General features: G+C 42.6%; 2 protein-coding genes across 5 annotated transcripts in view; one reads left to right on the top strand and one right to left on the bottom strand.

The window, feature by feature from the left end:
- The window catches only part of DHCR7 (7-dehydrocholesterol reductase), a 35,590-nt gene extending 32,843 nt beyond the window's left edge, over positions 1–2,747 (bottom strand). Inside the window, exon 1 of one of the 2 annotated variants that reach the window (XM_060262145.1) lies at positions 2,675–2,747. The gene's annotated coding sequence lies outside the window, so the exon portion shown is untranslated. Of the gene's footprint in view, positions 1–1,425; positions 1,513–2,674 lie in introns of those variants that run through there. The other variant, XM_060262144.1, reaches the window with a different exon arrangement.
- Positions 2,748–16,119: 13,372 nt separating this feature from the next.
- Positions 16,120–24,034, top strand: part of NADSYN1 (NAD synthetase 1) — an 83,950-nt gene continuing 76,035 nt past the window's right edge. For 2 of the 3 annotated variants that reach the window (XM_060261525.1, XM_060261526.1), the window contains exons 1-3: positions 17,000–17,094; positions 20,802–20,862; positions 21,396–21,512. In XM_060261525.1, the coding sequence (XP_060117508.1) occupies positions 17,010–17,094; positions 20,802–20,862; positions 21,396–21,512 (263 nt within the window). In that variant the 5' untranslated portion in view covers positions 17,000–17,009. Of the gene's footprint in view, positions 16,188–16,797; positions 17,095–20,801; positions 20,863–21,395; positions 21,513–24,034 lie in introns of those variants that run through there. The other variant, XM_060261524.1, reaches the window with a different exon arrangement.

Raw genomic sequence — 24,034 nt, 5'->3', positions numbered from 1 at the left:
AGGGCGTTGCAGTAATCTAGTCTTGAGGTGACCGTAGCATGGATCACCGTTGCTAGGTCACGGCGCTCCAGGAAGGGGGCCAACTGCTTCGCCCGTCAAAGATGAAAGAACGCGGACTTGGCAGCGGCCGCTATCTGTGCCTCCATTGATAGTGAAGGCTCCAGAAGGACCCCCAAGCTCCTGACCTTATGGGCTGCTTTCAGCAGCACACCGTCAAAAGCCGGCAAGGGGATTTCCCTTCCCAGAGCACCGCGACCCAAGCAAAGGACCTCTGTCTTCGTTGGATTGCAATGCTTGCAATGCTAGGTCCAGGCTTTCTGGGACGGAGTCAGGTCGGCCGTCCATTAGTAGATAGAGCTGGGTGTCATCTGCATATTGATGGCACCCAAGCCCAAACCTCCGGGCAATCTGGGCAAGGGGGCGCATGTAGATGTTAAACAACATCGGGGAGAGAACTGCCCCTTGTGGCACCCCACACACTAGTGGGTGCCTCCGGGACAGCTCCCCTCCAATTGCCACCCTTTGTCCCCGTCCATCAAGGAAGGAGGAGAGCCACTGTAAGGCCAACCCCCTTATCCCTGCGTCGGCGGGCCAGTAGCCGATGATCGATGATCAACTTTGAGTCACAATCTTATTACATTTATTATGTGCCTTATACACTGCTAAATTTTGTAATACACCTTGATTGTCAGAGAGAAAGGCTGGCTAGAAGTAAGCAAATAGTGAATAATAAAACTTCCCTTTCCGAGGTTTGGTTGCTACACAGTTGCTATAAGTGTAGAAACTCTAACAGGAAAAGCATAGCAATCTAGCATAAGAATATAAAGAAGTTTAGACAGATATAAATACATCCTGCCTTGGGTGGTTACACCAGCTCAAGAGGTGACTGACAACCAGCCAAGTGAAAAGAAAAATCCAGCTGTATGTTGTTTCTTTATATAAACAGAGCAAATGATAACAATCTGTGCAGCATGGTCAATGGCTGGGGCTGATGGGAGTTGTGGGCAAAAAACATCTGGAGAGCCACTGTTCCCCACCCCTGTATCCTTTCTCAGAGGAAAGCAAGACAAAATAGCAATATGTTACAAAATAGAACCATTCTTCACACAAAATTACAAGCTCAGTACAAACTGAACCTCCTCCTACCTACTTTGCAACACAACAGACTGGGAGGCTGACTTATTTCCAACAGCAAGTTATCCAGCAAATGTGTGAATCACGTTTACGCTACACATTAAATCATTAGTCCTCAATAAAGTCAACTCCAGGCATATTCCACTTCAAAGTTTTGATTTCAAGAACAGCAAGTATTTTTCCCACGCAAGCAGAAACGATTAAAGGGATTCTTAATCCGCCGCACCCGAGGGTTTTGCCAGAGGCTCCCCATTATTATACATTTCAGCCACTCATTCCCGAGCTACAGACCTTTTTATGCCTTCCGGAACTCTCCCCGGCTCCAAACCACCAGCAAGAGGCTTCATCTGAGCAGCTGTTGAATGATAAAACGACTCTATTGCCGGTTGCAAGCAGGGGAGGGGCTTAAAAATACGCTTGCCTCCGGGGTCCTCCACTCACACCAGAACGAATAAGTGGACAGAGCCCTATGACTCTGGCCCTTCTGTTCTCATTCAATTAACACCTCCACTCCCCTATTTAAATTTAGTCGCCTACGCCGAACGAACCAGAGGGAAGCCAGCTGGTTTGCCAGCTTTTTAAAAGGAAAGTTTTGAAATCGCTCTTCTAAAGACACCTGTTGTGGATACTTGGTGCGGCAATCCTTTTCATGCTGAGGCTAGTGACATTTAAGGCTGAATAAACATCCTGCTGTGGTGAAAAGCTGTTTCTATGCCAAGTCTAGCGTGATGTATTGTTCTGCCTCAAAAACCACAAGAAAGCTTCTACTCAGATTATTAAATGCTAGGATTACCAATTCTGGGTTGAGGAGTTCTTCGAGATTTGGAAGTGAGGTCTGGGGAGAGACGAAGCCACAGAGTTCATCCTCCCAAAGCAGCCGGTTCCTCTAGGGGAACTGACCTCTGTAATTTTAGAGATCAGTTGTAATGCCAGAAGAACCCCAGCCCCACCTAGAGACTGGCAACCTATAAATGCTGCATTTGCTTTCATCTTCCTCCCCAGAATCCCAACGAAGATACATTAAGCTTGTTTTCTGTGTAAAAAAAATCAACACAACGCCTTAATAACTTCCAGAAAATTGGCTCAGTTTTACTATATATCGAGCAATTTAAACTTTTCTAGTTCTGCATTTTTTTGGAAGAGAAGCTATACATGTTTAATAATTTTTCGAGCAACTACTTTTCTTTTTAAAAAAATCAAGGCAAAGAAAACAAGCTTGAAATACCTAAAAAAAGCCTCTCAAAGTTAAACGAAATGGCGTTCAAAACAGTCTCCTTGTATAAACTCGCCTTTCCAGTCCTAAACGGGAGGAAAGCATGGACAACTCGATCACAACTGAGGCAGTGCTTTCATTGGCTGTTTAATGTATGTGGAGGTTTTAAAACCTGTTGGCCACTAGCTGCCAACCCATGTGCATCTTGCTGTCGTGAGAGAATTACCAGAGCTAATCAATAATAATCCAACTAACAGCCAGTCACTTCACTACGTACGCATGCAGATAAGTACACGGCGTTCTCAAAACGAGGCTAACCCCCCTTACCTCTGCTGTTGGGTTTCAGTTGCGTTCAGCCGGCAATTCCTTTGTTAAACCTCAGACACCGAGAGAGAAAAAAACCCGCCGAAGCCGCCGATATGTATATTTTCCCCTCATCTTTGCCCCACCCCCCAAAGGACACACTACAGTCACTGCCCAATCGACTGCCGATTTTTTCAGCATCATCCCTGCTACACCGGTGGATTGGTGCAGCTGCCTGAAGCCATCAACTGAGCCGATTTCTCTCACCATGGCAACCGCCACCCGAATGTGGAGGAACTGATAAAGAATGTGCTCTTCACTGAATTTACTGCAGTCGGACAGTGGCTTTATCATTTTTTTTTTAAATATAAATTTCAGCAATCGCATATAAATTTTCTGTTTGTTTGCAAAGGTCTTTGTACGGCCCATAAAGATTTTTTAAAAACCAATGTAGTCACCTAAATTTTTAAAGCATAGTAGGGCTGCCAAGTCCAATTCAAGAAATATCTGGGGACTTTGGGGGTGGAGCCAGGAGACATTAGGGGTGGAGCCAAGATCAAGGCTGTGACAAGCATCATTGAACTCCAAAGGGAGTTCTGGCCATCACATTTAAAGGGACAGCACACCTTTTCAATGCCTTCCTTCCATAGGAAATAATGAAGGATAGGGGCACCTTCTTTTGGGGCTCATAGAATTGGATCCCCTTGTCCAATCGTTTTGAAACTTGGGGGATATTTTGGGGAGAGGCACTAGATGCTGTACTGAAAATTTGGTGCCTCTACCTCAAAAAACAACCCCCCCCCCCAGAGCCCCAGATACCCACGGATCAATTCTCCATTATTTTCTATGGAAATAAATCTTCATAGGGAATAACAGAAATCCCAGCAGACATTTCCCTCCCCTCCCCCTGCTTTCTGACGACCCTGAAGTGGGGGGAGGGCCTCCAAACCGGGGGATCCCCTGCCCTCACCTGGGGATTGGCAACCCTAAAGCATAGGTTAGAATTTTACTACATCACTTTAAAAACCATGGTTCAGGGGATGAAAAAGGTGCTTGTAAATATATCTCAGCATATTCGTCTCAGGTCTTCTACCTACATGCATAAAATAAGGCTCTTTCTATATCCTGAGTTCCATATGCTCTAATCATATTCTGTTAAGGAATGTAAATTAATCAAAGAAAGCACTTTCAGAACCTATGGGAACACTGAGTTACAATTTGAATAGAGGGGTGACCTTTTATACCTCTATACTTGTAATTGCTTTGGGGCAAACAAATTCAACAGATGCAGCATGGCTCTTTTTTGTGATTTGTCTGCTGAATACTGGGTTCGATGCATGAGGCGGCTAGTTGCATAGTGATTAAAGCTCTTTAGTGATACAGCATGTTTATTAAGTGACTATAAACTACCTCCAAGCACTCAGAACATGTGACAATATATACAGTTGGGGCAGGGGAAACCCAGCCCCCACGAAGCAGAGAACACCCTGTGATTGAACCCTTTTTGGATCCTTTATTAGACTATGCATACTCATTGGCAGATCCTAGAATCCTCTGATCCTGCCTCCTGATTGGCCAGTTTGAATTATGCAGCCAATTGGGATGCAGATCTTTGGATCCTCTCAGTCTATTGTGTTGTGCCTCAAGCTCACAACACCCAACATGTCCAGGCATGTCTTCACATACATAACATCTGTGAAAGAGTTCAAAGAATCAGAGTGAGTGCGATCCTAGGATATTCTGACATGTTTTTACTTAAGTCAAGAGTTATCCCTAAAACAGGACTTTTTTTTAGAAGGAATGCACAGAAACACAGTTCCGGCTGGCTTGGTGTCAGGGTGTGTTGCCTAATACGTAAATAAGTTCTTGAGCAAAACAATGGTGACATCAGGGAGTGGCCTAATATGCAAATGAGTTCATGTGCTCGGCTTTTTCTACAAAAAGAGCCCTGCCTAAAACCTTTTGTTCATGACATGTCTCAGAAGATGTGAACTCACAGTAAAGCAAGAGATTGCTTAAAAATAAGTGGAGGCATTTTGTCCATAACTATAAGACTATGGGTCAGCCATAACTCTCGTCCTTGAAAAGGCACCTTTTGTGAGAGCTCTCTCAGCCCTACCCACCTCACAGGGTGTCTGTTGTGGTGGAGGAAGATAAAGGAGCCGCTCTGAGATTCTGAGTGGAGGGTGGGATATAAATCCAGTATCATCTTCTTCTACCTGGAACTATACAGCATGATTTCTCTGGCACTTCTTTTTATAGAATGGGCATTCAAGAGAAAAACAGGAAGTTACACACAGTCCTTGTCCCAGTAAAACCCAACCTTTTCTTTATGTGACAAGTCACCTATAGTAAACACGTGAACAGCGAACTTTGTTTAAAAATTAGATATAATACATAGAAGGAATGATTAACACATGGAATTTACTGCCACAGGAGGTGGTGCAGCTACAAACATGGACAGCTTCAAGTGGGGGTTGGATAAACATATGGAGCAGAAATCCATCAGTAGCTATTAGCCACAGGGTATTGATGGAACTCTCTGTCTGGAGCAGTGATGCTCTGCATTCTTCGTGCTGGGGGGGCATCAGTGGGAGGGCTTCTAGTATCCTGACCCCACTGATGGATCTCCTGATGGCACCGGTAGTTTTTTTGTTACTGTGTGACACAGTGTTGGACTGGCTGGGCAATTGGCCTGATCCAACATGACATCTCTTAAGTTCTTAATTTATTTTATTATCTTTTTTATATCCTATCCTCCCCTTAACAGGCTCAGGGTAGCTAAGGAATGAGAGTTTGTGTTCTGTAGGGGAGGGAGCTGCTCTGTTAGATGGGAGCAGGAGAGTTTTTTGCCACACAAATTGTTTCCACCATAGATGGCCAGATTCTATGTTGATACCACTCAGCTGTTAAAAGTGTGCCAATAATGGGACAGATGCAGTTGGGTATTAGATCTGGTATTACTAGCCCTGTGCAGACATAGCTGTGCCTGTAGATAAGTTCTGACCCCTTTCCCTAGTGCCTGTGCATTCAAACAAACATCGGCCATGAGCTTAATCTTCTATGCAAAGTCCCCATTTGTATTTGCATTTAAGTATATATGTGTAGAGCTTCCTACACCCAGCCAAACACACAGATGTTTCTTTTCTTCTTTATGTGTGTATAGTATTTACATTTTAAAATGTCTGCATGGTTGTTCTGTAACTTACTCTTTACTTCCCCACACTCATAAAATAATAATCCAGAGATAGTATTGCAGAGCTGCCAGCCTAATCCTTTGTGTGTTTACTGGTTTTAATAGGATGTACTCAAAAGTAAGGATGCATAGCACTGCAGCTATAGTTTGTTTGGGATACAAAAACAACAGATACGTGAGGTCTTTGAAATATTTATTTTGTTTACAAATATTCATACAGAGCATAAGGGAAGCAAACAAGACCCCCTACAATAGCCAGCTTATCTGGTAACCTGTGTTAGTTCCCAAAGAGCACCCCAACATTTAGCTAACTCTAGTCAGAAAGTAATATTAAAAACAAAACAAAACTGTACATTTGGTTCTATATATTTTCCCTTCTGAAATAAAGAGAATTATACTTCAGGATATCAAGGGATATAGAAATTGTTTAGTTAAATTCCTGGTCACTAATTCACAATGATCAACACAATCTAGGGTTGCCAAGTCCAATTCAAGAAATATCTGGGGACTTGGGGGTGCAGCCAGGAGACTTTGGGGGTGGAGCCAGGAGACACTGGGGGCGGAGCCAGGAACAAGGGTGTGACAAGCATAATTGAACTCCAAGAGAGTTCTGGCCATCACATTTAAAGGGACAGCACACCTTTTTAAATGTCTTCCTTCCATAGGAAATAATGAAGGATAGGGGCACCTTCTTTTGGGGCTCATAGAATTGGACCCCCTGGTCCAATCGTTTTGAAACTTGGGGGGTACTTTAGGGAGAGGCACTAGATACTATATTGAAAATTTGGTGCCTCTACCTCAAAAAACAGCTTCCCCAGAGCCCCCGAAACCTCCAGAACAATTCCCCATTATACCCTATGAGAATCGATCACATAGGGAATAATGAAGACATTTCCCTATCTCCCCCCCCCCCTTCTGGCGAATCTGAAGCAGCGGATCGGCCTCTCTACTCACTAGTTGCTGCCAGCTTCTTCACAGAAACACAGACACACCATCCTAAATTGAAGCCTTTCAAGTCAAGCCTCCGGAGGTGCAAAGGCACAGGGTCCCTCTCCCCCCGCCCGCCAGCCAGCTGATTGGGGGCGGGAAACAGCCTGGGAAAACTGAAGAAAGGCTGCTGCGATTTGGGTTGGGTGGGAAGGGAAGGGCAAGGAGAAGCTGCTGGGATTGGGGCTGGGTGGGAAGGGTCGCCATTCCCCCCCGCTTTCCGGATTTTTGGCGAGTGGGGGGAAAAGGCCCCAAATTGGGGGTCCCCCAGCTAGGCGGGGGATTTGGGAAGCCTAACACAATCAGACTCACAATCACAACAATACAAAACAATGGAATGTAACACTTTTTTGGGAGTAAACTCCATCGAATACACCTGAGTAGGACTCTGAGAAAATCTGCTTAGGCTTGCTCTCTAAAGTGTGGAATATCTTTGACAACTAGAAACTGAGATAAATACTGTCCTAACCAGAATTTGACAAGAATCACAGCTAACACTTTGAAAAAAGTGGATAAAAATCAACTTAACTGAACAATAATTTTAAAAAAGGTAATTGAGGCAGTGGAGAAACCTGTTTACGACCAGAGATACCTCTTAATGTATTCAATATATCTGTTTCTGAACTACACCATAGATATGATCAGGGCTTTTTTTTAGCAGGAACACAGTTCCAGCTGGCTTGGCATCAGGGGGTGTTGCCTAATATACAAATGAGTTCCTGCTGGGCTTTTCTACAAAAAAGCCCTGTGTGAAACAATAGTGATACCAGGGGGTGTGGCCTAATATGCAAATGAGTTCCTGCTGGATACGATTAATAGAGCTGCAATAAGGAGCAATGACAGCCTGTATGTATGGGGTCTCTCTCTAGATTAACCCCCCAAATAATAAACTACTCCTGTAGATTTAAGAAAAGAATGTCCACTGAATTCTCAGTGTCTGCTGGGGGTTGCTTGGTAACCACAACTTTTCCAATTCTTTATTTCTGTAAAGCAAAACTGTGGCGGAGGAGTATGAGTAGGTGTAGAGAGCTGAAACAGCCCTGGAAAATGAAGTTCCAATAGTTCATGTATTATGAACCCAATTTTATGGGGTTCTAGAGGCTTCTTCACAAATTATCTAGCTTAATCTTTCTGTCTACTCCATGGGACTCAGTGCTGAGTCTAGAAGATACCATTCAAGATGCTTAATTTTGCAGTTCTCAAATTCAGATTTGTGTATTTAGAGGTAACATACTTCTTAACAACAAAAAATGTTTAAAAATAAATAAATCAGCTACAGCCATGAGAATTTTATATTAGATTGCAACCCAACTGTCCCTCTGCAAATTTGTGCACGCAGTATCAATCCTGTAAAATAACTCTAAAAGTTTAAAGAACTTCAATAATAAAAAAGACTGATAGGGGTAGAATTGATCAAGACAAGAGAAGAAAAAGTCTGGAATTAAATGTGAGAAGGGAGTGACAGGCTTTAGAAATAAAAGTGCAACTGTTTGAGCAGCATATTTCAGAAGAGGTGTCTCTGAGTATAAGCGTAATTGACTTGAGATCTACCACACAGTTCTCTCACTAGAAGGAAAAATTTATAATGGCAGCACATCATAAAAGAGACCTAGTTTGGGAATAGTTTAATGTTTCTCTACCTGATCTAGTTGACATAATTAATTAAAAATTATTTAACTATTTCAGTTAAGTTTTTTAATACAAAAAACCTGCCTTTAAAAAAAAATCAATGTTTGATTATATATACACATACATACACTTGATTTGTTAAATTATTGTATGTTTGTTGTTGAAGAAAAAAATCCAGAATTCATAAAGTTGCTGTTTTGGAAGTTCATTTTAAAGAAACCCTAAATGTTTGGTGATGTATTGGGAAGAGAGGGAGAATAATATTGGTTAAGGGGTATGCGTTTATATAATTTTTTGAAACAAAAAGTATTCTGGAATATTAACGGAGAAGGATACCCTGATGGAAGAACTGTATGGAACTAAAGAAGATAATAAAAAGGGCATTGTAAGAAAGATATGCAGTATAATGATTGAGGATAAAAATTATGATTGGTATAATACAGTCAAAATGCGAGAAAGAAGTAGCATTATCAGAAAATGTGAAAAATAAAATTATGAGAGGTATTAGGGAAATAAAAATGGAGAAATTTAGAGAATTGGAGATAAAATTAATATTAAAATGGTATGGAATGCCTGCTCAACTATCTTCTATGGTCAAGGGTATGACATCTGACTGCTGGTATTGTAAAAAGGAAAAGGGACATTATGCACATCTTTGGTGGGAGTGCTCAAAGGTGACTGAATTCTGGCAAAAGATCTTGGAAAAAGTGGAGGAAGTATGTAAGATTAAAGTGCAGCTATCGGGAAAAGTGTTATTCATGGGAATTTTGGGGAATTATAAAATAGATAAATCATACCAGGATCCATTTAAAGCTATGATTTTAGCTGTCCCTGCAGTTATAGTGTTTGGCTGGAAAGATGCTACAAAATGACTATAGAAAGATGCAATGGATATTTATATGAATGGATCCAGTTGGAGATATTATCAATACTAAAACAGGAAAAGATTGTCAAATAAGATTGTGAGGATAAGATTGTCGAAGTTAAGAAGAGGTGGTCGGAGTACATAGGATGAGTAAAAGCAGGAGGGGCCAACAATAATATACTGGATAAACTCCGAAAGGTGTGCTCATGGCTACAGATATACAATAAGGTATTATTACTGGTTGTTTTGTGGGGGGAGGGAATGGGAAAGAAAAAGAGGGAAAAGGAGTATTTGATGTATTGATATATGTTATATATGTTATGTAATGTTTGCGTTATATCGAAGCAAGATTCAAATACTTAAAATTAAAAAAAAAACAAGTTGGTGATGGTTATTGTTCTTCTCCTCCAAGCCAGCCTGTGGTTATCTTCTGAGGCCTTGCTTCAGGTGATTCTGCCTTGGTCACACATGATCTTGCAAATATATCCAAGAGGAGAAGAAATTCTCAAGAGAGATCCCCAAGCTAATAATGTAACAGTTGCAGTACTACACATTGGATGCACCTCCCAGAAAAAGGCATCTTTTTTTCAGAAATAAAGGCTAATGTTGCTGAAACTTCAAAATACTTCCATAACAACCACTTTGTAGAAGCAGCTCTGAAAAAGTGAGATAAATCAAATTAACTTTCCCACAATTTATTTATTTATTCATTTAAAATATTTCTATGCCACCTCTTCAGAGGCTTTCTTGAGACAGTTTACAATTAGAACCACTTCACAGTAGGGTTGCCAAGTCCAACCCCAGAAATATCTGGGGGCTTTGGGGGTGGAGCCAGGAGACTTTGGGGGTGGAGCCAGGAGACACTGGGGTGGAGCTAGGGGGGAGGGGGGGAAACGGCGCCGGGGAGCGTGGCGAGCCGCCCCGTCTCGGAGCGGGTGACGCCACTGCGCCGCTGCCGCCTCTTCTCCGCTCGCTGTGGCTGCTCCTCCGAGATGGGCTCAGCCTGAGCCCATCTCGGAGGAGTAGCCACAGCGAGCGGAGAAGAGGTGGCAGCGGCGTGGCGGCCTCGCCCGCTCCGTCGTGGAATCGGAGGGGGGAGGTGGAGGCGGGCCGGGGGCGTGGCGAGCCGCGAGTCCGGGTCCTAGAAGGGCCCGGATTCGCGGCTCACCATGCTCCTGGCCTGCCTCGCCCTCCCCTGTGCTGCTGCCGCCTCTTGGCTGCTCCTCTGAGATGGGCTCAGCCTGGGCCCATCTCGGAGGAGCAGCTGCGATGGGCGGGGAGGGGGCGGCAGCGGCGTGGCGGCCTCGCCCGCTCTGGGATGGGGTGGCTCGCCATGCTCCCCGGCGCCGTTTCCACCCCTCCCCCCGCTTCTGTTTTTTTGGGGAGCAGGAGAAGAGGGTGGAAATCCTGGGGTCCCCCGCCAGGGCGGGAGGGTTGGGAAGCCTACTTCACAGTATAAAAACCAAGCCATTGGACATAAATAGCATACAAATTATCCATAAAACAGCAGAACATTTAAAAGCAGATATAAAGCCTCTAATTAAAAAACTGGGTGAAATATATATGTTTTGGACTGGCACCTAAAGAAAGTAAAGTAGTCACCAGTTAAGCCTCAAGGGGCAGGGTACCACAACAGAAAACACCATGTCTCCAGATTTTGGAGGTACAGAGCAGGGCTTGAAAGGCAAATACCTAACAGGTGGGCTGAATAGTATGGGTGGAGATCCAAACAAAAATTGGTAATTTGCCTAGTCAGTTTGTTTATGCAACAACGGTCCACATAACAGAGAACCCCAAATCATTAGCACTTTGAACTGTGCCACAAACAGATGGGTAACCAGTGCTATGGAACTCAATGGTAGATTGTTACAGGCACTATATGAAAAACTGGCCCAGTTTTATGAGTGTGTGAATAGTGCTGCCAAATGCCTGGGGTGGTGGATTGCCTGTCTCTTTAGTAGAGATTAAGAGGAGTTGTTTATATCATACCTCCTTTTTAAAGGGACAGGAGTTTTTTCTCCAGGCCTGTTGGCAACCCTATTTCAGAACAGAATTTTGAGAAAACACATGGCACTGTCATAGCTGTTCTCAGCTAGCAAAATGCTGAACATGCATTGATGATCTTGAAACCAATTTATGTAACCGTGAATAAAATGCAGGAAAATAGCAGTTTTATTGCTGATGTTGTTGAACTGAATGACATCAGAACAAGAGAAATATGCAATGCCAGAGTTAAATTATAAGCAATAGAACAAACAAAGCTTATTTGTCTTTTTTCCAGGTTATGAACAAACAGGAAAATGAAAGTAAAGATGACTGAGTTAGCTACGGAAGCAATGTTTAAAATTGTTCATGTTGACCTAGTTGACATAATTAAAAATCATTTAACTATTTCAACTAATTTTTTCTAAACAAAACCCCCTGACTTTTAAAAAAATCAGTGTTTGACCATATGTATACACACACACACGTTTTGTTAAATTATTGTACGTTTGCTGTTGAAGAAAAAAATCCAGAATTCATAAAGTTGCTTTTTTGGAAGTTCATTTTAAAAAAAACCCCTAAATGTTTGGTGATGGTTATTGTTTCTCCTCCAAGCCTGCCTGTTGCCTGTGGTTATCTTCTGAGGCCTTGCTTCAGGTGATTCTGCCTTGTTAGATTGGGAGCAACCTGAGAGAAGGCCTTCTTGGTCATAGCACCAAAACCGTAATTCTCTCTCCAGGGAGGCTAATGGAATTTTGGGAGTCCTTTTTACTGTCACTGCTGTATACAATTACAGTATTTTTAATTATTGGCATTTTTGTTTTCTATTTGGTATGCAAGCTGAATCAAAAACTTTTGCTGGTGAGATGCGATAGATGTTTTAAAAATGAATCATGAATGCATGACTGGTTGAACAAAGACTTACTAGTTCAAGTGTAAAGCTTCCAAAAATACTAGAGAGAGAGCCCCGATACAGTATAATAGTTAGTGCTGACCTGGACCAGGGGAAAACAGATTCAAATCCCTACTCAGCCATTAGCTGAATGTAGCAGGACTGAAGTGAGAACAAGGATACAGTGTATGCATTTGTCAAGCAGCATAAAAATATAAGTGTATTACCTTATTTTCTTGAGGGCAATCATTTGCAGAGATAGAAAAAGACTGGAATCACACGCAGCCTAAAATGGAAAAAGCTGAATGGTGCAATAGACCATGATTCTCTATGGAAATAGTAGCCTGACAGTTCCTTTGTTTAAATACCAGATTTCTTCTCAGTACATTTATGCACTTCTAGTTCTTGTTATAGTAGTGATTGCTCTCATAGGAAACGTTATCTTGGACTTTGCTGCAGTGGTTTTGCAGCACTGCTTCTAGATTTTTGGAAGAGGAAGAAATACTCTTCAAGTATGCGAAAATGTGCTTGGGCAATATTCAATCTCATATTGCAGATAAAAGGCAGGGGTGAAGAGATGTTATCAACTCTTTGCTGTAAAGATAAGATGTTTACCTTTACAGAATAGTTATGGTAATTCTGGAATGTTGGATACTCTGGTGCTAAGAAATTTGAATGAAGAAACTGATTGACTGTGTGTCTGATGTACTTTGCTGCTTTTTGGAATTGATGTATGCAAGTAGGCTGATGCAATTTTCCTCCCTCAGGTGCCCTCAATTACCTCAGGCTTGAGAGGAGACAAACACAGGATTGCGATGGGAGTTTCAGTTAACTTCCCACAGCTAGAAAGGATTATTTTACGCATTTAGCTCCTATTTTGACATGCTTATTGCTGCACTCTTGTTCCCTCTTAATTAAATGGATACACCTGTTGATCCTATATACTTGTTATTCCTGTTTTGTCTCTGCATATCTTAAAATATCTCCATCATGTTACATGTTCAGTTGCTGTCTTTAAGTCTGAATGCTTTTCTTCCACTTCATTATATCTGAAGAACTGTGTGTGCACACAAAAGCTTATATACCCTGAATAAAACTTGGTTGGTTTTAAAGGTGCCACTGGACTCTTAACTTAATGTGTTTGATATTGGTTCTTGCATATGGAGACAGTATGTACTTTTAAATCTGTATTTATATAAATGGAAATATGTCTTTATATTGGGATTAGGTCCTTATATGCTGAACCCAGAACTATTGTTTTTAAATTATATTTTAACACTTCTGATTGTATTGTAAATTAAGATCACAAGCTACAACAGACTCCAAAACAACTGGACCACCTTGAACATGAACCTATGATCGGTCTTTTTAAAGAATACCCTGCTGGAACAACAGAATAGGAAAATTCAAAGATTTTTATAGCATGTGAAATGGTTTGATTTTTATGTCTTTATGTTTTTATATCTTAATGTGATTTTAAGTTCCATGTTACATGAGTGTGTAAGTTGCCCTGAGCCTGCTTTTGCGGGGAGGGCGGGATATAAATAGAATAAAATAAATAGTATTATTAAATTATATACTGATGTTTTGTACATTTGTACTATGTGCACAGTTGTAGTTTACTTTTTCTTTGTTCCAGCCTTCTTGGTTACCTTTCTCCCTCTTTTTTGGTTGTACTCAAATTCTGGAATGTACAGCTACGTATGTAATACAGACCTGTTAAAATCCTTATATATAGAATGTAGTGTGAAAATGACATATGTGGCTTCCAATACCCCTTTAAAGTAGTCCACTGTTATTTATCTCCACATTGCAGATGGGGGTGGTTTATAGCAACTGTGCCATATTGTTAGCTGCACATTTCACATAAAGGCTGAAATCAGTACAGTGGTTTATAATAATATTCTTAATAAATACTTTAAAGAATTGTCACCTACTTGAGAGCCAGTTTGGTGGAGTGGTTAAGTGTGTGGACTCTTATCTGGGAGAACTGGTTTGATTCCCCACTCCTTCACTTGCAGCTGCTGGAATGGCCTTGGGTCAGCCATGGCTCTTGTAGGAGTTGTCCTTGAAAGGACAGCTGCTGTAAGAGCTCTCTCAGCCCCACCTACCTCACAGGTAGGTGTGTGTGGGGGGTGGGGAAGGTAAGGTAAAGGAGATTGTGACCGCTCTGAGATTCAGAGAATAGAGCAGGATATAAATCCAATATTTTCTTCAATATTTATTTGGGGAATAAATTCCAGAAGGTTCCACTACAATGTTAGGTGGTATGTGCATGTTATCAAGATAGAGAAGGAGAGCAACTGTATAACAGGGTATCCAAGTTTTTCCAATTAACTCACTTCATTAATAGCATGTGCCCATGTCACCTGAAATTATCAGATAACACTGAAGACAAACATTTAAAGAGACTCCATCACCAAATAACAACAAACGTACACCTCAGGTTCTAGCTAAGGCAAATCCAATTCAATCACCATCTCCACGCTCGCCAGTGGTCAATAGAATGCAAATACTCCATTCTCTTCCATGCAGGCACACTGCGTCCCTATCACACTGTGCGCAAAACTGAGATCTCAAACAGGAAGCCGTATATCTTTCCGGTCTCTATGCTAGGAAAGTAGAACAGTTTTACTCTATCCCCTAGCACTCTATGCTTTGCATAGGAAGGTAAAATGGAATATTAAGTACCAGGTCTGTAGCTACGAGGGGGCCTGTGGGGGCACAGCCCCCTGACTTCTGGAAGAGGCCCCCTGGCTCTGAGGCCCCAACCAGCCCCTGGGGCCTTTGCCATGGCTCCAGGGCAGTGGAGAGGTAACTTCTGGGGCAGGGGGCATAAGCAGTCTCAGCCTCCGGCCAGAGTTAAAGGACCTGCGGATCAGCGGTTTCGCGGGCCCTTTAACTTGAGGGGGCTGGGGGCCGCTTCTGGTGCCGGCTCTGTGCGCTGTTTTAATGGCAGGGAAGGGAGGGCTGTAGCGAGCTCACCACCGCCCTCTCTTCCCCACCAGTAAAATAACGCGTGGGCTGGTGGTAGAAGCAGCCCCAAGCCCCATGCGAGTTAAGGGCCCGCAAAACAGCTGATCCGTGGGTGCTTTAACTGAGGCGGGGGCTGGGGGCTGCTTCTGCTGCTGGCCCGCATATTATATTACTTGTGGGGAAGAGAGGGTGGCGGTGAGCTCGCCACAACCCTTCCTTCCCTACCACTAAAACAGTGTGTGGGCTGGCAGCAGTTGCGGCAAGCGGGGGGAGGACGGATGGTGGGGTGGAGTTTGGTGACTGGGGGGGTGCCGGGGGGGGTCACCTGCCTAGGGCCTATTCGCCCTAGAGCCGCTCCCGGCAGCAGAAGCAGCCTCCAGCCCCACCCCCCCTGCTACTTAAAGGGCTCATGGATCAGCAGTTTTGCGGGCCCTTAACTCGCATGGGGGCCTGCTTCTGCTGCTGGCCTGTGCCTTATTTTACTGGTGGGGAAGAGAGGGCTGCAGCCATAAAAACAGCTCATGGGCTGGCAGCAGTCGCAGCAAGCAGTGGTAGGAGGGGCAGTGAGCGAGGGAGTGCTACGGCGGCAGCGAGTGAGCAGAGCATGGTGGTGGCAGAAGGGCAAGTGAGCTGAGCGCCACGGCAGCCAGTGGGGGTGAGGGGAGCACGGCGGCTGAGAGGCAGCGCGGGGGGGGGGGGTCACCTGCCTAGGGCCTATTCGCCCTAGAGCCATTCCGGGCAGCAGAAGCAGCCCTCAGGGCCCCTCCCTGCTACTTAAAGGGCCCATGGATCAGCTGTTTCACAAGTCCTTAACTTGAGTGGGGGCCTGCTTCTGCTGCCGGTCTGTAATTATTTTACTAGTGGGGAAGAGAGGGCAGTGGTGAGCTCGCCGCAGCCCTTTGTTCCCTGCCATTAAAACAGTGTGTGGGCCGGCAGCAGTTGCGGTGAGCAGGGGAGGAGGGGGAGCAAGCAGGGGAACGCCACTGCTGCAGTGGGCGAGCAAAGCACGGTGACGGGGGTGCAGTGGTGGCAGGGGGGGGCAAGTGTGCGGAGCACCATGGCGGCGGGTGGAGGGAAGTGGAGTGCAGCGGCTGGGGGCCCCCGCCTGCCTAGGGCCTACTTGCCCTGGAGCCGCTCCTAGCAGTAGAAGCAGCCTCCAACCCCATCCCCGCTAGTTAAAGGGCCCATGGATCAGCTGTTTCGCCGCTGGGGGCTGCTTCTGTTGCCGGCTTGCTCGTTATTTTACTGGTGGGGAAGAGAGGGCAATGGTGAGCTTGCCACTGCCCGCTGTTCCCTGCCACTAAAACAGGTGTGGGCTGGCAGCAGAAGCAGTCCCCAGCCACTGCACAAGTTAAAGGGCCCGGGAAACAGCTGATCCACGGGCCCTTTAACTAGCCTGGGGGTTGCTTCTGCCCCCAGTCCCAAAGCAAGTTGGTTTGGGGGGGAGGGATGGCAAGAGAGAGAGGCAGGCAGGGACGGAGCCACTAGAGGGAAGGTCGCTTGGAACACTGGGCCGGGCAACAGTGCCCCCCCCCCCAATATAAATGCGCCCCCCCCAACCTTCCAAATTCTGGCTACCGCCCTGTTAAGTACTAATCCACACTTTTCCTTGTCGCCAGCTCGTACACCGGAAGTGCCGTGCGCAAGGCTTTCAGTTCAGTCACCTCCCGACAATCTTCTTGGAGGACTCGCGAACAGGAGGAGAGAAAGACAGGAAGCGGCCTCTGAAGAGACGGAAATTGACGGCGGTCTCGGCGCGTTGGTTGTTCCGTGAATTTGGAGGAGGGTTTAAGCTTCTCGGGGCGGGGGAGTGAAGCAGCCAGGAGGCGTAATGGGAAGGACAGTGACGGTGGCCACCTGCGCCCTGAATCAGTGGGCACTGGATTTTGATGGAAACTTGGAAAGGATTTTAAAAAGTAAGCCATATGATCGATATTTAAAAAGCAGCTCCCAGGCAGGTACTTCATTGTCCTCTGGATTCTTTCTTTACAGCCTGGTGGTGAGGGAAGATCTTCCATCACCAGAGTAATAAAAAGATGGTAATAAAAAGATGGTGTTCGTTTTAGTTGCACCTAACCTCTGGGAACTCAGGGTGGTGTACTTAGCGATCCCTCATTTTGTCTTCATCACAACCGTTTGACCCTAATAAGGTTTATTTTTATTTTACTTATTCCTTGCCTTTCACAGAAACTCCCTGGGGACCTCTCCTCCAGTTATCCTCACAACAACCCTGTGAGGTAGCTAGCCTGAGAGTGTATGACTGGCCCAAAGTCACACAGTGACCTTTGTGGTGGTGATGTTTCAACCCAGGCCTTCCACTTCCTAATTTGGCACTTAAGCCACCATACCTCACTGGCTCTTACTGTTGTGCTAGTTTACTATGCTTAGGGAACTTTTATTGGGAACTACAAAAATATGACATGCACCATTCCAGTCTACCATTTAATTTTGTATAATACATATGACAACATGTTCATGAGTGCTTCTAACTAGTTTGGGCTGGGGTCATAGATGTTTGTACATGTAGTACAGACGATACAGCAGAAATGGACTTAAAGTTCATTAGCTAGGTGGGATTTATCACATTTCCATTACTTTTTATTTTGTATTGGTATGAATATGTTGGTAGGTTGATACAAGTATCTGTTGTTCTGGATAACTCTGGTCAAGCCTGATTCAGATACAGGTGTACATTTAAGTAGCGCTAAAGCATTTAATGTCCACTGTTTGACCTTGGGCCAGTCACTTAAGTAGCCCTAATAGTTAATTTTCTTACATTAGTTCAAGAGGTACACCTCAACAACCTATTGGGTTTATTTTGGATCTAGTACACAAGTGATGATATTATAGCATCTCTTCTTCCATGTTTATCCTTTATTACAATATAACAATGTTGCATTTTTAACACTGAGTGACTGAACAAAATCATATCATCTATTACTGTTACATAATTAAAAGAAAGAATTACTGAGTCCATAAAAGTATCTTACCCATAGATAAGCAGGTCGCAAGCAAGGGACCCATTCTAAGAAGCAGCTCCCTGTCAATTGAGCGTTACATTTTTATAGGTTTTTAAAATTGTCTCCTAACAATAGCTAGGTTTCCTACTTGATAAGGTTCACATTCATAGCTAGCTAATTATTTTACAACTTCAAACACCATAGAAAGGCTCTTGAAATATATAATACATAAAAATGTATTTATTCTTGCTACTTTTGTCTTAATGAAGTCTATTTAAAGATACTGATAACAAATTTATCATACATATGAATATCTTTTGGCCCTTAACCAGCACAGCTTCTCCTTGAACTGTATCTTTACGTCTGTGAAGTTGGAAATACTTGTCATTCTAAAGATGCTTATACATCTGAGCCTCATTAGAGCTATTAATATGGATTAGATGGCTTTTATTCTACATAAGGCTATATAATTGTATTATTTCTTTGTTTCTTGCCCCTCTCCAAAGCGATTCTGTTCTGGGGTTAAACTTTCCTTTGGCATGTTTAGCTGAAGCTAGACCAGCTGTGTCTCTGGCATGCAGGAATATCTCCCATGATCTTTTTGGTGAAGTCCAGCAACTGTTCCTCTATATTCCTGGCCATATCTGTGACCAATGCTCCCTCTAAGCTGTGGAATCTTGTGAGCAAAAATTCTATTTTATGAGCTACTGGCATAAAGTTGTGAGCTACTGCATAAATTAGTTTGCCCTAGGGCCATTTTTTCTGACTTAAGACAAAAATGTGTGAGCTGGAGCCAAAGAAACTGTGAGCTAGCTCACATTAACTCAGCTTAAAGGGAACACTGTCTGTGACACCTTACAGACACACTGTAAGGTGGAAAGGCCTGTTGTCTTCTAAAGCAGGGGTGGCCAATGGTAGCTCTCCAGATGTTTTTTTGCCTACAACTCCAATCAACCCCAGCCATTGGCCATGCTGGCTGGGGCTGATGGGAGTTGTAGGCAAAAAAAAAAATCTGGAGAGCTACCATTGGCCACCCCTGTTCTAAAGTATAACCTGTTCCCCTCTGCCTCTGCAGTAAAAGGAAGAAATCTATTGGAATCTTACTGAGCTTCCATTCTGCCTTTTATGGTTTTAGAAGACAAAGTCAAATACTTTCAAGCATCTCTCTGAAGGCCTAATGACCAGAACCAAACTGATTGACTGTTTCTCTGTTTTACTGTTTTAATTTTTGAAAATTATTTAATGTATTTTACTATTTATTAAGCTGATTGTTGAATTTTATGTTGTGAGCTGCCCTGAGCCCGCCTCGGTGGGGAGGTCGGGATATAAATCGAATAAATAAATAAATAAATTTGCTTTTTTGAGAAGGCAAATTTTCAAGAAGCTGTATTCTCTTTTTCCCCACTCCTCCATGCCACTGTGGGATTACAACATTGATACAGAATCCTTTCTTTATAGGCAGGTCATAATATATTAATGTTTTATTTATGTTATTTATAGTACTACTTTCTCACTGAGCATAAGGTGGATTGCACAGTGTAAATCAATACAATCAATAGAATGAGACACTGAATAAACAGTGTAATATAAGACTAAGATTACGGCAATCTGGAACAAAGCATAAATATTATACATGATAAGGACTGTAGAAAGTGATATTATATAATTAAAAAACAGATTAATGAGTGCCAGATAAGATATACAGCAACAGATAACATCTCTGTGTGCAGTTACATAGTCTACAGTTCCCATTATTTAAAGCACCCTCCTGAACCGCTGTGTTATAATATACCCCTGTTACCTTCATAAAAATGTCCTCCTGAACAATTCCGTTTTATGTAGTTTGCAAAATGTCAGAAGCATGGGGTTTTACTGATCTCCTCATGCAGATCATTCCACAAGTTGGGGAGCACCACAGGGAAAGCACATCTGTGTACAGTTCTTGCTCATTTGCAGAGTGACATGTGCAGAAGGCAATGATTAGATGAGCAGAGCTTCCACAGCACAGGGTGTAGGAAGAATGCATCCAAGGCCATGTAGGGCTTTTTATGTGATACCCAGATTGGCGGCTGAGAAGATGACTGCAGAATGGGTGTAGTAGGTATGCTCCAGATAATAACCAAGCTATGGAATTCTATACTAACTAGTCTCTGAGTTGACTTCAAGGGCAGACCTATATAGAGTGCATTACAACAGTTTAATCTTGTTACTGTGGGATGGACCCAGGTGGCCAGATCAGCAGATTCAAGATAGGGAGGCATCTTCCCAGCTAAACTAAGTTGGGAGAAAGTGTGTTTTACAACTGCATTAATTTTCCTTTCCAGCAGTAATATTAGGTCCCATATAGCCACTACATTCTCAAATCAGTCAGCAAGATTCAGCTGAACCCCACTGACGATGGGAAGCACAGTGACTTTCAAGATATTAAGCTTTCTATCTAGCATTACCTCCCTCTTGTTAGAATTCAGCTTTAATTTGTCCACTCTTAGCCACTTGACCACAGGAGTCAGGCAGTAGCTCAAGACCTCTATTGCACAAGAACTGATTTTCTAACAGGGAAGGTAACAGGTGATAGAATTCAGAGGTCTGAGTAAGAATAATAGCCAATCACATTTCATTTGTAATTGAGAAGTTATACCAATAACTTTAAAACATTTTTTTAGGTGTTGAAATTGCTAAATGCAAGGGTGCAAGATATCGGCTTGGTCCAGAACTTGAGATTTGGTGAGAATTATTTAACCTTCTCATATTGAGCCTTTTTCTCTTGAGTACTAAAAATGTTATTCCTTGCCAGTTGCTTTTCTTACAAGTATGTGTATGATTTGTCAACTTTTATCTTGCTTTGGCATGATTTAGTTTTAGGTAATAGGGTTTTGCAGCGTAGGTGCTAAGGGTGCTTCTCATAAGATAGGCTTCCTATAGAGAGATTGCTTATGTGTGGTAAACTGTGTGTACCTTTTGTGAAAACTGTCACATTTGGTGAGCACTCTCATGTCTAGTTTGCCATATGTACATCCTCAGAACCCTGCCTATAGTCAGAACTTACTGCCGCACGTTCATATAATGATATAGACATGCATTCTCTCTACATGAGATGTACAGTGTTCTAAATGGGTATGATACAAATACAGCTCTGAGTCTTCTCCTTAGTATATTATATAAAGCTGCCCTGAGCTCATTTTTGGGGTAGGACGGGGTATAAATTAGATAAATAATAAATAAATATCTGTTGTCTAATCCTGATTTTTTTTTTACAGTGGCTATGGTTGTTCAGATCATTACTTTGAGTCTGATACACTCTTGCATTCATTTCAAGCTCTGGCTAACCTTCTGGAATCACCTGTGACTCAGGACATAATATGTGATGTTGGCATGTGAGTATGGCATACTTATCAGCTTGGATGATTTTTGTCAATTCCTTCATTTTGTGGCCCAAAACACCCCCCTGAAATCCAGCTCCTGCAGGTTGGGGGACACCCCCCCCCTCGGACATATTAGGGGTGGATAGGAGGTCTCCTGTGGTGGGGTCAGCAAAAATTGCCTCTGTCTAGTACCCATAGAAATCTATGTGAGATCCAAGCCATAATGTAGAAAAGTCCTCTTAGCAGGAAACTCCCTTTCTCTCCTGTAATATGATTGGAAGAAATGTCGTTTTATTATGAGATCTGCAGTTTCATTATTTATTTTTGGTGGCTTCCCCCAAAGAAATGTTGCAAAGATAAAAACACTACTATGTCTAATACAGTCCAAGTTTCAGGTTGTTAAATGTTCTTCCACACTATGCCTATCTAAATTCTTAGTGATTCTGTGACTTTTTATCCATGCCTATTTCCCACTCAGTAACTGCAACATCCTTTACTCGCAGATATAGTCTTTTTATTTTCTCCAGAAAAAAAAAACACATGAAATACATCAACAAAACAAACAAAAAAATTTTAGACGGAGAATGCAGTTTCCACACATAACAATACAATAATGTACAGCCGCATATCCTTTTCACCATTATTTTTGACCCCTCTTTACTCTACGTACTACCTTACTGGTCTCTTCACCGGCATCATTCTTTAAAGTAATCCATTATTTATATTTATATGTACAATCATTCAGTGGTAATTGATTCCGTGCTTCATATTAATTCTATTTTATTTCAGTATATTTGACAGAGTATCTATCCCTTTTCTTTCTTTTCTTTTCTTCCCCCCCCCCTTATTCCCCTTCTTGTGTTCCAGATGCCAAGGCCTCAATAAGTAAGATAAATCCTCCTGCTTCTGCTGCCTTAATATCTGTGCTGCCTGCTCTGTCTCCAGTTTTTTTTTTTTGGTGGATTGAGGTTATTTGTATAGGCTAGGGTTAGTTTTCTCTTCCTCATCAGCCATGGAGTTTCTCTTAAAACCCTAGTCTTTTGTTTGGTAATTTTTAATGGTTGATCCATAAAACCTTTCCATAAAAACTAACTCCTTATACATTCTTCTACTAGTGCTTCTGTGTTTTCCCCTCTGAAATGAGTGCTTTTCAATATTAACTAAACCGTCCCTCTCTGAACCATCTATTTCTTTCTTCGTATCCCAAAACTTTATATTCCTTATCACTGCCAATGCATCATTTGATCTTTGTAATGAAACCTCTTGTGTTCCAGGTGCCAAGGCCTCACTTAACAAATAAGATAAATCCTCCTGCTTCTGCTGCCTTAATATCTGTGCTGCCTGCTCTGTCTCCAATTTAACCAGTCTCTCTTCTGATTTTTGAACTGTCTTTATAACTTCCACCTTTGGGCTCATTTCCTTCATTTTCAAGTCATAGGACTTAACCGTTTGGGTTGGACCAAATATTTCCACTTTTGTATCAATTATTTTCCCCTGCAAATATCCAGTTTTGAATTTAACTCTCCAAACTGTTCCATTAGATTGGCTTGCATTTGATTTAAAGCTGCCGTAAAGTACATTTGCATGCTGATCTGCAACTCTTCAATAATATCCTGTGAAATAGCAAAGCCCACCAGTTCAGGAATCCCTGGTGAGGGTATTGATTTCCCTGTCTTACTCTTTTTTACATGAGCTGAGTTTATCTCCTCCACCTTTACTTATTTATTTAATATAGATTTTATATTTCCCTTTCCCTATTCAGATTCAAATTAAACTACTAAATTCATTAAATCACAGGGTCACAATAAACCAACTTAAATTGGCTACTTCTATTTTATAGTAATTAATTATAGTTGATCAATCAACTACTAATTAAATAATTAATTATAATCAAACTTAACAATTAATTTCTTCTATTTTGAAATGATTAAGCACTCATGCCCATACACTGTATCTCTCACTATTAATTACTTCTATTTTATTATCATTATTACCTTTAATTTATACCCCGCCCTCTCCACAAGTGGACTCAGGGCGGCTAACAATCAGTTCAAAATTTCAGACAATAAATACAATTAAATGATCAAACTTCAAACAATAAACACTATTAAAACATTTTAAAACCATTTTACAGTGCTGTTAAATAACTACCCAGGCGGAATTGTCCTTTACTAACAGTAATCCATAGTAGTTCCAATATAGTAGTGTAGGTGGCAGTCCTCTCCTGGTTTAAGTGCCAAAGGCCTGTTGGAATAACTCGATTTTGCAGGCCCCGCAGAATTGAGAGAGGTCCCACAGGGCTCGTATGGCCTCTGGGAGTGCATTCCATATTTCAGGTGCTGCCACTGAGAAAGGCCCTAGACCATGTAGAACACAGCCTGGTCTCCCTTGGTCTGGGGATGGACAGTAGTTGTTGTGTCCCTGAATGCAGTGCTCTCTGGGGAACATGTGGAGAAAGGCGGTCCCAAAGATAGATAGGCCCCCGATCATATAGGGCTTTAAAGGTCAATACCAACACCTTGAAACGGACTTTG

This window comes from Heteronotia binoei, chromosome 21 (genome assembly GCF_032191835.1).
Source record: "Heteronotia binoei isolate CCM8104 ecotype False Entrance Well chromosome 21, APGP_CSIRO_Hbin_v1, whole genome shotgun sequence".
Taxonomy (NCBI): domain Eukaryota; kingdom Metazoa; phylum Chordata; class Lepidosauria; order Squamata; family Gekkonidae; genus Heteronotia; species Heteronotia binoei.
This window is presented reverse-complemented; position numbering and strand designations above follow the sequence as displayed.